Source organism: Panthera tigris, chromosome B1, assembly GCF_018350195.1.
Source record: "Panthera tigris isolate Pti1 chromosome B1, P.tigris_Pti1_mat1.1, whole genome shotgun sequence".
NCBI lineage: Eukaryota > Metazoa > Chordata > Mammalia > Carnivora > Felidae > Panthera > Panthera tigris.
Genome location: NC_056663.1, coordinates 113715211 through 113731525, shown reverse-complemented (window position 1 = coordinate 113731525; position 16315 = coordinate 113715211). Strand labels below are relative to the sequence as shown.

At 39.6% G+C, this 16315-nt stretch overlaps 1 protein-coding gene across 1 annotated transcript; it reads left to right on the top strand.

Annotated features, from left to right (window-relative positions):
- Window positions 1-5731: 5731 nt before the first annotated feature.
- On the top strand, window positions 5732-15857 carry OSTC (oligosaccharyltransferase complex non-catalytic subunit). Its single transcript, XM_007080806.3, has 4 exons — window positions 5732-5932; window positions 9791-9884; window positions 11920-12117; window positions 15278-15857. The coding sequence occupies exons 1-4, from the start codon at window positions 5794-5796 to the stop codon at window positions 15294-15296; spliced, it is 450 nt and encodes a 149-aa protein (XP_007080868.1). The 5' UTR covers window positions 5732-5793; the 3' UTR covers window positions 15297-15857.
- Window positions 15858-16315: the final 458 nt, after the last annotated feature.

Below are 16315 nucleotides of genomic sequence, written 5' to 3'. Positions count from 1 at the left end.
TGGCCACCTCAACAGTTCCATTAAACAGAGCCGAGAGTGTCACCCCACCTCTTTAGTGCCCTCATGCCAGTGAATCAAAAAGCAGGTAAGGGGTACTATACCGACTAGAGGGTTTGATCCTGACATCCATGGGAAATTCTGATTGCCACTACAAAATGGCAGTAAGGGGGAGTGTGCCTAGGATGCAGGAGATCCCCTGTGCCTCTTAGTACCCCCAAAGTCTATGATTAAAGTCTATGGAAAACTACAACCTAGTAGGGTCAAATGGCTCAGACCCTTCAGGAATTAAGTTTTAGATCGCTCTGGCAGATAAAGAACCTCAGCCAGCTGAAGTTTTTGCTGAAGGCAAGGGGAGTATGGAATAGAGAGTGGAAAATTGTAATTATAAATACCAGTTGTGACCATGTGAAGAGTTGTGGAAATAAGCAATGGGACAGTTATGAGTATTTCTTCCTTATCTTGATATGAATATATTTGTACGTATGCTAACCAATATTTTCTTCTTTCTGTTTCCCATTCTCCTACCATCTATGGTATGCTATTTGTTGATAATATTTAACCTCTCAGCATTTAAATTACTGGATATCAAAGAAGGAATAAGACTTATCTAGAAGAGGGATGGTTCTTGCCCCAAAATAAACAAAAAGCCTTTGTTTTCTCCCTGGAGAGAGCTGGTTACAGTTGCACGAGGGCTAGTTGCACTCTATTAGGGGAAAGCATATTGTTGCTGCTGCCCTTATTTTATTTTATTTTTTTTTTAACGTTTATTTATTTTTGAGACAGAGAGAGACAGAGCATGAACGGGGGAGGGGCAGAGAGAGAGGGAGACACAGAATCCGAAGCAGGCTCCAGGCTCTGAGCCATCAGCCCAGAGCCCGACGCGGGGCTCGAACTCACGGACCACGAGATCGTGACCTGAGCTGAAGTCAGACGCTTAACTGACTGAGCCACCCAGGCGCCCCGTTGCTGCCCTTATTTTAAAATTAAATTAAATATAGTTCAAAAAGGTATATGTGGATACCATGCTAATAAGGACTAGACTGTGGTGGATTTGTATTGTGTCAATTTAGCTAAGCTGGAACTATATTTCCCAGAATCTCTTCACTGTGAAGTTCTGAATTAGTGTGGGCCTCAAGAGACATTATTACTTTTAAGAGACACTATTTTTTTTAAGCTAGTGAAATAAATTACCATCTGATCATCAGTTACTTCTGAAACCGGAATTAGCAGATTCGTTAAGTGAATTATGAAACATCCATGTAGGGGCACCTGGGTGGCTCAGTCAGTAAAGCGTCTGACTTCAGCTCAGGTCGTGATCTCACAGTTGGTTGAGTTCAAGCCCAGCATCAGGCTCTGTGCTGAGAGCTCAGAGCCTGAAGCCTGGTTCAGATTCTGTGTCTCCCTCTCTCTGCCCCTCCACTGCTTATGCTCTTTCTCTCTCAAAAATAAATAAACAGTATATATATATATATATATATATATATATACACACACACACACACACATACCACATGTATCTATGTGATATTATACTATACAACCACGAAAAATGATATTGTAGTAGTGTATTTTCTGAAATGGAAGATGTTTACAATATGTTTTAAATGATGAAAAGCATCCACAAAATTGTATATAGACCATTGGCCCATTTGTTTTGTAGGTATTTTCTGGGCACTGTGCACTGAAAAGTCTGAGGGAGAAAATTGTTGAGGAGGTCTCAACAATTAGAAGGAGGTGTTCCTTCTAATTCCCTGGCCATCCAGCCAGCCAAATGATTAGTCACTGCCCACGAATCACTATAGACCTGCAACTCTGGCCATCACTCCTTCCAGGCAGAATGAACAACCAGGTAGACTCTAACATTCTGCTCATTGAAAGGATTCTCCCTCATCACTTCCTTCAAGTGAGGCTCCCTCCAAGTGAATCTGTAGTCATTTACTTTCAGTTACTGCAAGCACATTCTGCAGAACTGTGAAATAGCCTCCTCCCCTTTTCTTCTTCAGTTAACTGGCCATAGGGCACTTTCCATAATGCCCACAGTATAGATTGAGAGAGAAGTGGCAATGTGCAAGGATGTGGGCCATGTGCATCTGGGTTATTTTCTCATGCAACTTACGTGTAATTTTAAGATCTACATGAGCTTGATCTCCTGTAAAACACTTTCATTTGATGATGGAATGCTGTTGTAGGCACCATGTTTATTGGCTGATAGGTTAGAGGTTCAGGTTTCATGGTAACTTGTTGACTATGGTCAATAGCATAGTCTTAACTAAGCTCCAATGGCAAGCCAGAAGCTATTTCTCAGTGAACATATTTATCTTCAGAGGGGGACATAGGTTTGCTGCAAAAGCCTAGGGTTTAGTGCTATGATTCACCTAAGGGGCTTGTCAAAAGCTCAACAGGGGCGCCTGGGTGGCTCAGTCGGTTGAGCGTCCGACTTCAGCTCAGGTCATGATCTCACCGTTCGTGAGTTCGAGCCCCGAGTCGGGCTCTGTGCTGACAGCTCAGAGCCCGGAGCCTGCTTCGGAATCTGTGTCTCCCTCTCTCTCTGACCCTCTCCCGTTCATTCTCTGTCTCTCTCTTTCTGAAAAATAAACGTTAAAAAAAAAAAAAAAAGCTCAACAGAACATCCCTATCTGCCACAGACATTACGAAGGATATTGGATCTGCTGAGTAATGTGGCCCAAGTGACAGAGAAGTTTGCTCAGCAGGCTGGACCTGTTGCAGAAGCTTTGCTTATTCTGGGTTCCCATTCAAAATCAGCAGTTTATTGGATCACTCACTAAACAGATTGGAATAACATGACCAGAGGAAGTTACGATATGATTAAATTTACATTAATCCACTGTTGTTCTTCAAGATCCATCCTTCTTTTACAAGGGCTGAATTAGCTAACTGAATGCAATGTAGTAGGAATTACCATACTGCATCTTTCAAATCTTTGATGATGACATCAGTCTCTGCAGTCACCTCTTTTGTTTTGGTAGGTAAAGCCAGTTCTATTGGTTCGACTTTATCTTTCCAACCATAAGAGCTCTCACTCTACAGGTCAGGAAACTGATACAGGGATTGTTCCACATCTGAGTATGTTTATTCCAGCTGAACTAATCCCAGCATTCTTACTGCCTCTGAAAGGAGAAGTAAAAGGAGAGCAGCGATGGAAAAGGAACTCGTTCCATGCATTGCTGTCGTCATGATACACATATACCTATGTTTTACTTGTGAATTTTAATTTTCAAAATTTTAAATAATGACAGTGATAACAAAATTCACAATCCAATATTGCATCAGGAAGAGTTTGATAGAACAGGAGACATAATAGTGCCTCACCCAGGGCCTGGAACAGAGTTGCCACTCAGCAAATACCTGTTGAGCTTGGGAAACAAACATACTCATGCTTATACAGAAGCTGGAGGGAAAGAACATAGCTCACGAGACTGTCAGCTCAACTGCAAAATGTCTTTGTAAATAAATCAGGGTTAAAATTGTGTATTATTATCTGACAAAAAAAAAAAAAGGTTACAAATTTCCTCCCTAAATACATATTCAAATAAACTAAAGTCAGTAGCATTAATAGTCTTGGTGGCTCTAGTTTGTTTAGAATTTAGTTAAAAACTTATTTGTGGGATTGTCCTTCTTTTGATCAGGAGAGCCATTCCTGACTTCAAGGCTTTTTTTTTTTTTTTAATGTTTATTTATTTTTGAGAGAGAGAGAGGGAGGGAGGGAGAAAAAGAGAAATCATGGGGGAGGGGCAGAGAGAGTGAGACAGAATCTGAAGCAGGCTCTGCATTGTCAGCACAAAGCTCAATGCGGGCTCAAACTCATAAACAGGGAGATCATGACCTGTGCCTAAGTCGAAAGCTTAACAAACTGAGCCACCCAGGTGCCCCAAGGCTTTTAATTAATACTTCCTATCTTAAACTTGAGAATCTTGGCAGATATCAGTTTTATGCTCTTATCTTCCTTAAGTGGAGATTTTCTTGTGTGTAGTAAGAATTAGCCATTTTTGCTTGTATGTATAAGTAACTTAGAATGATAAGCTTGACTGTATATAATGTTTTAAATCTGTTTCTTCCAACATTTGCCCTTCTTCATTTATATAAAATATCCACTCACTGACTGATTTGATTCTATGTTTACTTAAGGGTATACTCTAATATCCATGGTTATATTCATTATTTCCTTGGTTTTCGGTTACAGAGTTTATGTTGTGTTTAACCAAAACATTTTCTGCAGAAATATTTTTGGTTAGGACACAGATGGTAACAGATGTGCATTTTTACTCATAAAAGGGTTTTTTTTTTTAAATACCTGGCTTATAGAATATTACAAAGTCAAGTTGGCAAATATTTCAAGTTTTAGGATGTTAAAAATAATAATTAATTGGTTTCTGGAACAAACTTACTTTTTGGAACAGAGTAAAAAAGTGACATTAATAATACATAGATGACTAGGTAGTTTTATTTTGTCCTAAAAAATGTATATTTTAAAAATTTCTAGGTTTTTTCCCCACAATGTATACACAATTATTTTGTCCTAAAACATATAGGAAGAAGGATACACTTGCCCCATCTTAAGCATCTCAAATCTTATTTCCATTCAGAGCAAGTCTCAGCCAATCACAAACTACTACACTTTGTAAGTTTCACTTCTCAAGCTTCAGTTTTGTTATATGTAAAGTGCTGACGATAGAATTCACCTAATAGAGTTGTCATGAAGATGAAATAAGAACCAGTGTAAATCACTTAACACAGTATCTGCCAAGCAGTGGTTAATTAATGTTTCCCTCCTGAAGCTACAAAGGAAGCTTACAAACTTTGAATTTCTATTCTTACCCTTATTTTTTCAAGGCAACATATTTTTAATTGTTCCAAAGTTTTCCTCATTTATAAAACCATGCTAAGTTCAGAAACATTCTGCTTTAGAATTCCCAGAAAATCTTCCCATGTATAAATACTGGTTTCCGTGTAAACCCCCCTCATTAATTATTGCTGATGTTTTGGATATGGAGTTTTAATAGAGAAACCAGGCTGATTTCAAGATTTTCGGCCAGAAAGTTTTTAGTATTTATGAGGATAGAGATGGTTGAGGGAGAAGCAAAGTGGAGGGTAGGACATGGGTTATTTAAAATAGTATTTTGGTCACATCAAGGTATCAGCTTTAGGCATCCTGTGGAGATGCCCTCTTGATAATTTTGATAGATCTGGACTGGATATTTTTTCAACTTTGATAATATACTAGTTTAGCAATTATTAATAACAATTGTTATTATGATTGTCCCCACAACTACATCGTGAAGCAAAAGTTCAGCAACTAGGACTTTCTCAGGCTCTTGAAAAAACCGCTAATGGAAAAGGCAGAACGTCCCAAACGCTTCCATTCATCCTGTAGCTCTGGGAACCTAGAACGCCCGCATCCAATCAGCTTCCAAATCCCCAGCGCCGGCAAGTGGGAGGGGCTCAGATGTAGACTGCCTCCTCTGCTTCTCCGGCTTGGCCACGTCTGACGCCCTGCAGGTCCTTGAAGGTATATAAATCACCTGTCTACTCATTAGCAATAACTGAGCTTCTTATTCAAATTTATGCTTAACAAGATTTAATAAGATATAGCTTTAAATCGTGTTGTTTACTCATTCTTCGTAGTTTCTTCTTTTTCCTATATATATAGGTCTCCTAGAGTTACGGACCTGCAAGTTCCGTTCGCTGGCGCATGCGCCGGCGAACGGGAGGGCGGGCCTGTTTCCGGGTGGCGCGTGGGGCTTGTGGTCGAGAGGCTCCCCTGCCGCTACCAGCATGGAGACTTTGTACCGGGTCCCGTTCTTAGTGCTCGAATGCCCCAACCTGAAGCTGAAGAAGCCGCCCTGGGTGCATATGCCGTCGGCCATGACGGTGTACGCTCTGGTGGTGGTGTCTTACTTCCTCATTACCGGAGGTAACTCGGGCTGGCTCGGGCCCGAGAGGCGCTGAGACGCGGAGAGCCGGCGGCCCCCGAGGCGCGTCCGTTCCGCTCTCAGCCCCGGGGGAAGCATCGCTGTGCTCTAGGTCTTTTCGCAGGGTGGAGGGAATTTCTGGGGTCTCAAGTATTAACAGCCCAGAGGTTCATGTGCCCTCACGCCCTGTCCTGTGTCCTGAGAGGCTACTCTCATTGTTCTCCGTGTTCTCACGCCCGTTGCCTTTCCGCACTTCTAGCCTCAGCCTAGGGATGCGAATTGAATATATTTTTCAAGCCCAGATTGTAATTCTGTTTATTGCCTGCAATTATCAGGACTCCCATCCCCTCCTGTAAATTGTTTGACAGAGGCCCTGGAGAAGTCTAGTCTTGCCCATTCTACTCGGTTGGTCAGGAGGGTTTTGGGACTTTTATCTTTGTGTACAGCCCCTGGAAACGTGGAAGAGACATGACAATCCTTGGGGTTTGTTAACCCACACCTAAGGGTCCGTTGTTGCTTTTTGCCCTGGTCAACAATAAACGTGAATGGAAATTTCCAAATCCACGGTTTCGACTAATATTTAAGATTGAAGTTAGATTTGCAGAAGGTATTGTATTTCAAAAAGCAGAGGTTGAAAATTTAAAGAATAAGGAAAATAGCAGTACTATTAAACACTCCAGAATTGTCCTATCCTGGTGTTTTGTTTTTTTTCCAAATAAAAAGTTGCAAAAGGGGCGTTGTTTTGTATAGTGATGAGTTGGCAATCCGGCTACAATTTTCAGGCCACCACCCTTGCAAGCCACAGTTCCATGATGTACTCAAGACTATTCTATTGTATTTCCAGATTTTGAGAAGTGGGGTACTTAACTTAGGTGTTATAAAATTGAAGCTTACAGATTAGGGACAGCAAAAGTACCCTTTTTAAGGGAATAGCCATAGGCATCTTTATTTTCATAGATGTGAAAAGAGTTGTTAAGAGGGAAGAATGTGAAACTTTGAGGGCTTGGTACTAGGATTTGTCTTTGAATCAACTCCCATCCCAAATCTAGAATAATGATAGTTAACTTAAGTAAAATATATTTTAAATATTTTTTTTTTATGTTGGTAAGATGCTATCCTAACATTGCATTAACATTAACATTTGCTCAGCACGTTAATGGGTGCTGTATTGAATAAATGAAATTTAAAATGCATGTGATTTTAACAAAAAATGAGTCTTCGTCTGCTTTGATCTGCTGGTCTCTTCTCCTAACCCTAACCTCCCTTGGAGTCCAAGCCTTTGTTAGAAGCCTCACAGTTTTAATTCTGTCCACTTATTCCCGTGGATTGTTGTAATGGGGAGATTCTCTGCCCCAATCCCAGGGGCAAATTGCAAAGGACACTTTTTAGTGGCCAAGGCCATGAGGTGTCTCATACAAGGAATCGGTTTTGCCACTGGAAAGGAGTCTCTTCTAAAAACTGTGAGTGTACTTCCATAAATAATGTTCATTGCTGAGAAATATTCAGCAAACAATGCATTGAGGTTCGATTAAGTTCCAGGCCCTAGGTACTGGGAACGACAGTGAACGAAACATAAGGACGCTGTCCTTCTGAAGCTTATAATGTCATGGTTGAGGTTGGTTAAATATCACATAAAGCTTTTTCCACTGCGTTATTTTTTCCATTACAAATTGCCAGAGTTGCACTGAAGGGAAAGAACAAAAGATTATGAGAAAATAACAGGAGTTGGGAACATCACATTGCAGTGTGGTTCCTGGGGAAATGACAGGTTAGCCAAAATGTAAAGAATTGGGGGAGAGGAAATAGTAGGCAAAGGGAAAAGGATGGACAGATACGGAACCAAGAGACCAATTAGGTGGGTTTTGTAGTTGACTAAGACTAGGTTGGTGGCAGTGGAGAAGGAGGAAAATACAATGAAAGATAGCTTGGAAGTAGATTCAGTAGGTCTTGATGGATTGATTGGGTTATCAGGAGTGATTGGGGAAAATGCAGTGCGAAGGAATCTTAAACTGGTGTTTGGTTTGAGCATCTGAGTAGATGGAAGTGTCATTTTCTGAGATTGAAGAGATGGTTTTTGCTGGGGTACAGTGAACCACAGGTCACTTCGGGATATGTAACAGTTGGGCATGGTTATGTCAAGTTTGCAGATATGAGTCTAGAATTGAGAAAATAGGTCTGTATTGAAGTTGGTTAACAACAAATGTTTTTTGAATGCCTCTCATAAGCCAGGTATTGAAGAACATAGTGAAAGTCCCTGTGCTTAGGGAGCTTACATCTAATTCAACTGGGGCTAACATTGTTTGATCGGTGTTGGCATATTGACCTTCATTAGTGCATGGAACTGAAAGCCCTGGGAAGGGATGGGTTGAGTTCCGGAGGGAATGTGGACAATGAGGACAGTGGATCAAGCCCTAAGGAATTCCCAGCATGTAGCGGTTTTATAGAAGAGGAGGCCCTGCGAGAGGTAGCAAGAAAACATGGACAGGAGTATCACAAAAGCCATGAGAAACCAATTTTCCCCCAAGGAAAATGGATTTAGTAAACTGTATTGAGTGCTGCCGGGAAGCCTCCTAAGATAACTGAAAAATGTCCATTGAATTTGACACCATGAGATCATTGGCAACTTTAGCAAGAGTAAGATCAGCGGAGGCAGATACCAAGTTCAAGTGAGTTGAAGACTGAAGAATAAGTAAGGAAAGGGAGACAACAAGTTTACCTTTTTTTTTTCTTCCCCAAGAAGGAAGTCTCACTTTTTTTCAAAAAGGAAGCGCAGTAATAGGATTTAACTAGAAGGGTCTGGAATCCAGGGAAGGTTGATGTAGGAAGGAGAGGGTTGAAATACAGGAAGGAGGAGCGATAGCCAAAGGAACAAATTCTCTGAGAAGGCAGGAGGGGATGGAGTCCTGATAATTGCAGAAGCAATCCCACATTGGTAGGAGGAGGGACTCTTCCTCTCTTGGAGCTGGAGGGAAGGAGGAAGGGATGGCTGTAGATGCCAGCTGGTAGGCTTGGTGGTGGTGGTGGAGAGATTAGAGAAGCCCAATGTGATTGCTTTGTTAGTCAAGGGTGAGGGAGACACAGTCTTAACGATGCTTAAGAAAAGCTGGAAGTTAGGATGTTGGAGAGTAGATGTGGACAGTGGGAGATCCGGAAAATACTAATGTTGATGGAATTAATGATCACAGGGACATCGTGACATAAGTGATGGACATTAATGATCATGAATCTCTAGTATTGCCTGTCTGCCTATTGGTATGATTTAAAAATGTCTCCTTATTTTACATTTAAGCAAGAAAATTAGTCACAGTACCCTCAATTGACAGCATTTTCTTGAACTAAAATAATAGCCTTTAATATTTAATCTCCTTTATGAAGTAATTTTTTTTTTTATGTTTATTTTTGAGAGAGAGAGACAGAGTGCAAGCAGGGGAGGGGCAGAGAGAGAGGGAGACACAGAATCTGAAGCAGGCTGCAGGTTCTGAACTGTCAGCACAGAGCCTGACACGGGGCTTGAACTCACAAACCACGAGATCATGACATGCCTGAGCTGAAGTCAGACACTCAACTGACAGAGCCACCCAGGCGCCCCTATTATGGAGGAATTCTTGAGTATAAGAAACAGTTACTGAATGAATTTCTTTTATGAAATACCTGTTTTAGAGATAGTATGCTAAAATATTGAGTTGAATTTCTGAAAGGTTTATCTAAAGTTTAGGGGATTAGCTAGGCCTCACTTGATTATAATAATATATCTAAGCAGTCTGTTTAAATATAAATGAATCTTTAGAGACTGATGAAAACTCTAATCCTTTTTAAAAATTAGGAATCCAATCTAATCTGTACTATTATCTTTCATATAGGAATAATTTATGATGTTATTGTTGAACCTCCAAGTGTTGGCTCTATGACCGATGAACATGGACATCAGAGGCCAGTAGCCTTCTTGGCCTACAGGTAACAGTTGCCTTTTTGAATGATTTGGTGGGAAAGAAGGTTGCTGGGGCATGAGTGCTTTTTAAAAATACAGTGAAACCTATGGGTCCATCTGCATTTAGATAATAGCTGTTTTAAAATGCTAAATGCAGAGATGCAGGAAGTGGGCAAGAACAGAAGTATATTATTTATTAGGAAATAATATATTTCATAGTGATATGATCACTTATTTAAAGGAGGGTATTGGTTTAAAATACATTTATAGGCTATTCTGGGGATGAGGAAACTGCAGGTACCAGTTTATTTGTAAGTAATGTTTTTTAATCTAAAAAAAATTTTAAAAATGTTTATTTATTTTTGAGAGAGACAGAGAGCAAGTGGGGGAGGGGCAGAGAGAGAGAGAGTGGGAGAGACACCAAATCTGAAGCAGGCTCCAGGCTCTGAGCTGTCAGCACAGAGCCCAACGCGGGGCTCAAACCCATGAACCTTGAGGTCATGACCTGAGTTGAAGTCGAACACTCAACTGACTGAGTCACCCAGGCGCCCCTGTAAGTAATGTTTTATTGGAACTAGGCATGCCCATTTGTTTATATACTATCTATGGCTGCTTTCAAGCTGCAGTGCTAAGTTTGACACAAACCATATGGCCTATAAGCCTGAGACATGTATTATCTGGCCATTTAAGAAAAAAATCTGTGAGCCCCTAGACTATACTATTAAATAATAAAATATAATAATAATTTTTGAGGTGCCTGGGTGGCTCAGTCGGTTAAGCTTCTGACTCTTGATTTTGGCTCAGGTCATGATCTCATGGTTCATGAGATTGAGCCCTCTGTTGGGCTCTGTGCCAACCATGTGGAGCCTGCTTGGGATTCTCTCTTTTCCTCTCTCTCTGCCCCTCCCCTTCTCTCTCTCTCTCTCTCTCTCTGTCTCTCTCTGAAAATGAATAAACATTAAAAATAATTTTTGAGACTTAGGTGTTCCATTTGAGTAATGAATCACCATTCCGGTGTGGTTTGGCTTACCTGGGCAATGCTTATTATGTTGCTTTCTAAATCCACTTGATAACTGTCCATCTAAACATAGCTATATATTTGTATTCATCCTGAACGTTAATGATGTTCCATACATAGCATATTCCTGAAAAAATGTTTGTGATTCTCTGGGAGTGAGGGTATCTAGATGACAGGAGATCTTGATGGTAGGGAAACCTTTCATACTGTTATCATTGGTACTGTTGGAATTTTGAGCCCAGTGCTCAAAATGTATTATGTATTGTGTTTTGTGTATGCGTGTATTGTGTTTTCAATTAAGGCAATTAGCTAACAAAAAATATACCTTCTTTAGATATACCTTTCTATAAATTATCCCTTTAACAGAGGAATTTGCTTTTTGGGGATCCATGGATTCAGAATTTTGAAAGGTCTGTATTGCTAGAAAAAAACAGATATACGTATGTATAAAATTTGCATATAACTAAGGATTTATAGACTGCTGGAAATTCTTGTGGGGCTCATGGAGCCTTAGTTAAAAATACTTCCTTTTAAAATTTTCCCTTTGAAAAAAAAAATAATAAAATTTTCCCTTTGAAACAAGAGGTTTACTCTTGTGAAACTTCTAGAAACATTTCTTACCAATTCAAATTTGAATTTGATAGAAGTTTAAATGTCATTATTTTTAAAAGCAAAACAAAAGTTCTGGGTTAAGGGTTTCTATACATACACTAATTTGCTTTTTAAGCTAATAATTAAAATCTCAGCATTGATTTTACATTGACAGTTGTGTTAGCTGAGGTTCTAAAACTTTTTTGAACATAAGCCCCATGAAGACACAGATTTTGTTGTATCCCCAGAACCTAGAATAGTGCTTGATTCATAATTCAGACATGGCAGGAATTGAAATGAATATACAGAAATGTGGTAAAATAGTTGTAAGGTTAAGAATAAAAAAGCAGCACAAAAATATTTAAGCAGAAATAGGTCTTTCAATCTAAAGACAGGTTTTTTATTTTTCTGGGAATTTTCATTTATTGTTTAATCTGGTTTTTCTTTTTCAGAGTAAATGGACAATATATTATGGAAGGACTCGCATCCAGCTTCCTGTTCACAATGGGAGGTTTAGGTTTCATAATCCTGGACCGATCGAATGCACCAAACATTCCAAAACTCAATAGATTTCTTCTTCTATTCATTGGATTCGTCTGTGTCCTATTGAGTTTTTTCATGGCTAGAGTATTCATGAGAATGAAACTGCCGTAAGTTATCAAGTACTTTGTATAATCAGCAGTTTAACTTTTGTTGCAAGTTGGTAAAATAATCACTTGGATCACATAAAATCATAGAGGATTTAATTTAACCCTCATTTAAATGGATGAAAATGCTGAGAACCAAAGGAATTTGTGACTTGTTCAAGGTTATAGCTATGGTTAGTAGTAAAATTGAGACCAGTTGTCTTTCTGTCATCTCCATTCATGTTCATGAAAAATGGTTATTTTGCTACAATGTCACTGACCACTGACTGGAGATCTTGTTTCTTTAAATTGCTTTTTGCTTAATCTATAACATATGGGATTTCAGTAGTAATAGTGATAGTAGGGAATGTTTTCAAGGCATTAATTACTGCTGCTCTTTGAATACTGGTATGAGGAAAACCCATTAAGCCTTGGACAGGGAGGGAGTTAGTGCCTCTCCAAAAAGATGGGAAAAGGATCGTGTGTGTGTGTGTGTGTGTGTATAAGAAGATTTTGTTTCAGAAAACATACAATATGTTTAAAACAAAAAAAATTGGTTTTATGGCAACTTTTATAATTCCATTTGAGATCATTAAGTTGAAATAGGGACAAGTCTGATCACATTTCCCTATATTCTATTTCACCTGTGGATGAATTAGTAACTGCAGGAACATTGGACAAGTATACCATACAAAGATTAGCTCTTTGTAAATTTATTTTTCAGGGAGTATATTAAACGTCAAGTTTCAACTATACTGATTTCTTAGAACTGATACTCCCGTATTTTATTATAATAGACAGTAAAAGAGAATACAGGATGTGTGTGTTTCACAGGTTCACTTATTCTGTGGCTTAACCTGTCCACCGTAACATCTAGAGTAGAATGGGCAGACTTCCCCTAGAAAGTCCAAAGCACTCACTTCTCCTGCAGTCATGTTCTCATGCTAAGGCAGGATGGGAAAGATGGGAAAAGAGCAGCGTTCTCTGTCAGCTGAATATCTGTGTGGCCACATAGTTCCCTCAGACTCCTCTGCCAGTGGCCCTTATTTTTGTCTGGGGAAAACAGTTTTAGCCATTGGCTAAGTTGTATGAAGAATTAGGCACTCCGGCCTCCTCTTTTTGTTCCTCTTTTTTTCTGTCCCTGTTGGAAAAGATACACTTGGTATGGAAGAGGCTGAAGTTTTCCAGAGCAAAACAAGAAAAGAGGAGGCTCCTAGAGAGATCAAGAGGCTACTACAAATCACCAACCAAAACAGATGGAACGTTTGGAGAAATGTAGCAGAATAGAAGTGGGCTGGTTTGGGGCGCCTGGGTGGCTCAGTTGGTTGAGGATCAGACTTTTGATTTGTGGTTCAGGTAACAATCCCAGTGTCCTGGGATTGAGCCTCTGTCACACTGGGCCTGGAGCCTACTTTAAGATGCTCTCTCCCCTGTCCCTCTGCCCTTCACCCGTGCATGCCCCTCCCCCATGCTCTCTCAGAAAAAAAAAAAAAATCTGGGGGGAATAAAACAGGTGGGCTGGTTTTGTCCATAGAGCCAGATTTGTTTTTATTCTACTTAAGCTTCTCATTCTTCCTTATAGTTTCAGGTCTTCTCCTTAGGATATAAGTGCTTTTCTTTTTAGCTCAGGTATTTGACTTTGAGGATAACAGAGCTATCTACTGCTTAAAAAAAAAAAAAAAAAAAAAAGCTTTGGAAAGTGCTTAATTCTCTGGATTGCCTCCATCTTACTATTGCAATTATTTAGGTTTTTCTTAATTTTTAAAAATTTTTTATTTTAGGGAGCATGAGTGGGAGAGAACGGGCAGAGGGATAGAGATGAGAGAGAGAGAGTGTGTGTGTGTGAGTAGGGCAGGGACAGAGAGAGAGGGAGACACAGAATCTGAAGCAGGCTCCAGGGCTCTGAGCTGTCAGCATAGACCCTGATGCGGGGCTCGAACTCAGGAGCCGTGAGATCATGATATGAGCTGAAGTCAGAGGCTTAACCGATTGAGCCACCCAGGCACCCCATGGTGTAATGTTCTAAAATTAGGAAAAGTGTTTAGTTCAGAGCAGAGGGATGGGTTTCTATTTTTAGGCAAGTATGTTATTAAAGCTGTATAGGGACGTCAGCTGTGCTGACAGCTCAGAGCCTGGAGCCTGCTTTGGATTCTGTGTCTCCCTCTCTCTCTCTCTGTCCCTCCCCCACTTGCATTCTGTCTCTCTCAAAAATAAGTAAACATGAAAAAAATTTAAAAAATAAAGGCTATATGAAATAGTCTATTGAATAGATTTTATTATGCAGTTGAGGACAGAGTGGCAACAATTGCCTTTTTAGCGATTTGAACTACCATGTGTTAAACCTGATGAAAAAAGCTAGGGAGCTCCTGCGTGAATCCTGAGATCATGAGATCAGTTCAGAATTCTAAAGGAAAGGAGAAATGAGAAGTAAAAGTAAATGTGTAATAATAATATCATTTAGGGACTAGGAGAATGCATATAAGCAATTTTTCCCTGTAACTGAAATTTAACTTTAGTACATGTACTAAAACTTTATCTTCCTCTTTTTTGACCCACCACTTTCTAAACTGTTTTATTGCTTCCTTAGCATTTACATTTGTATTCAGCAAATATTATTTGATAACGGTTATTTGCTGGACACTGAACATTAAGCATAATTTTGCCTTCTAGACTCAGAATCCTTTTCCATTTACGCTTAATTAGGCATAGCAATACTTTTCAGTTCAGTTTATTTCCTTGATGTAATCTGCCATTTCTCATTGTTATCATTGTATACCTGTTGTCATTTTATCCTTTCCTTTCTCTTCTTTTTGTTGTTAATTCTGTGATTTGAGGACATAGATAACCTAGCTATTTGATTGCGTTTTAAATCAGTCCTTGTTGAAGGATAGCTTCATGGCCTGGCTTTTTAACAGCCTCTGTGGGTGTTTGAGTCTCTGCTCATTTGCTTCCAGGTTTGGAGCCATATTGGTTTGTAACTGTATGCTTTGAGGGGAAAGGGTAATGGAACTGAAGCCCAGTAATATATTTATTTATTGGGGAGGCAAGATTCGAAATAAAAACCATAAGGATGAGTCACAATTATATTTTCAGATTGGCATTTGATTCATCATAAAATTTGTTGGGGTGTTTTGAAATGTTGCTTCCTTTTCACTTTCTGTGTTTATAAATTTTATTCCTGCAGGGGATATCTGATGGGTTAAAATGCCTTTTGGGATGAAATCTGTGGATATTGGATTTGCTCCTGCTAATGAAGTTTTAAAGGCTGTACCAATCCTCTGACGTGAACTATGGAAAAGAATGAAGCAGCAGAAAAGAAGCATCTAGTGAAAACATAGGAAGCATGTTAAAGCTTGAACTAGAATGTGTTCTTGGTATCAAAGAGACAAGCTTATCACAGTATTTTTCCTGCTGGCCTATGCCGACGTACCAATGATGTTAAGTGGCATTTTCTTCTTAGTTTTTCATTTCTTAAAGAAAATATACTCCGTTTCTACAGCTGTAATACTGAATAAAGTGATTATTTTTTACAGCCCCCCTTAACATTTTTTGGAGATGATATTTGTGACTTTCAAAAATTAATGTAAAATCAGGAAGCGAGATCCCATAAGCTGAGAACTCTGGACAGACGATCAGCTTTACCTATGGTGCTTTGCCTTTAAACAGAGTGTGTGACAGTACATTATTTCAGATGTGTCTGCAAGACCGTTTCCTGCACAATAAGGTGTATGAAAGGAGCAGAAATAAATAATTTTTCTAATTAACACCTTTTCTGTTTGTTTTATGAGACTGACACGCTACCACTGCACCAAGAGGGCCACTTATTTTATGATTTAATTAACCAATGGTATTAACTTTTCCATCTATAATTACTCATTCCTACCTATAACTCTCCTAACCTACTGTCGGTAGGTCTAAGGTCTCAAAATGTAGTTGGCAGGTTGCCTTGTAAGGTAGCAATTCTGTACCCCTCTAAATACTCAAGCACGGGCTGCATGCATGTTAGAGTCGTAAGTGGTTGTGTGCGAGGAGAACTCCCTTCAGGCATTTGTTTTCAGTAATTAACACAATTGTGAGCACATCTAGAAACACCCCTGCACCGGTCTGGTCTTCCCCTAATTTCTTCTTGCCAGGTCTTCTGGTTTTCCCTGACTGGCTGTGAACATCACTTCTCTAGCTGCTCAACTAGTTCTTGTTCCGAGATCTTCACAGTAAAATTCTA

Coding starts and splice junctions, on each gene's coding strand:
- OSTC (XM_007080806.3), top strand. CDS start 5,794: ATGGAGACTTTGTACCGGGTCCCGTTCTTAGTGCTCGAATGCCCCAAC. Junction 5,933..9,790: donor TTACTTCCTCATTACCGGAG/GTAACTCGGGCT, acceptor TCTTTCATATAG/GAATAATTTATGATGTTATT. Junction 9,885..11,919: donor GTAGCCTTCTTGGCCTACAG/GTAACAGTTGCC, acceptor TTTCTTTTTCAG/AGTAAATGGACAATATATTA.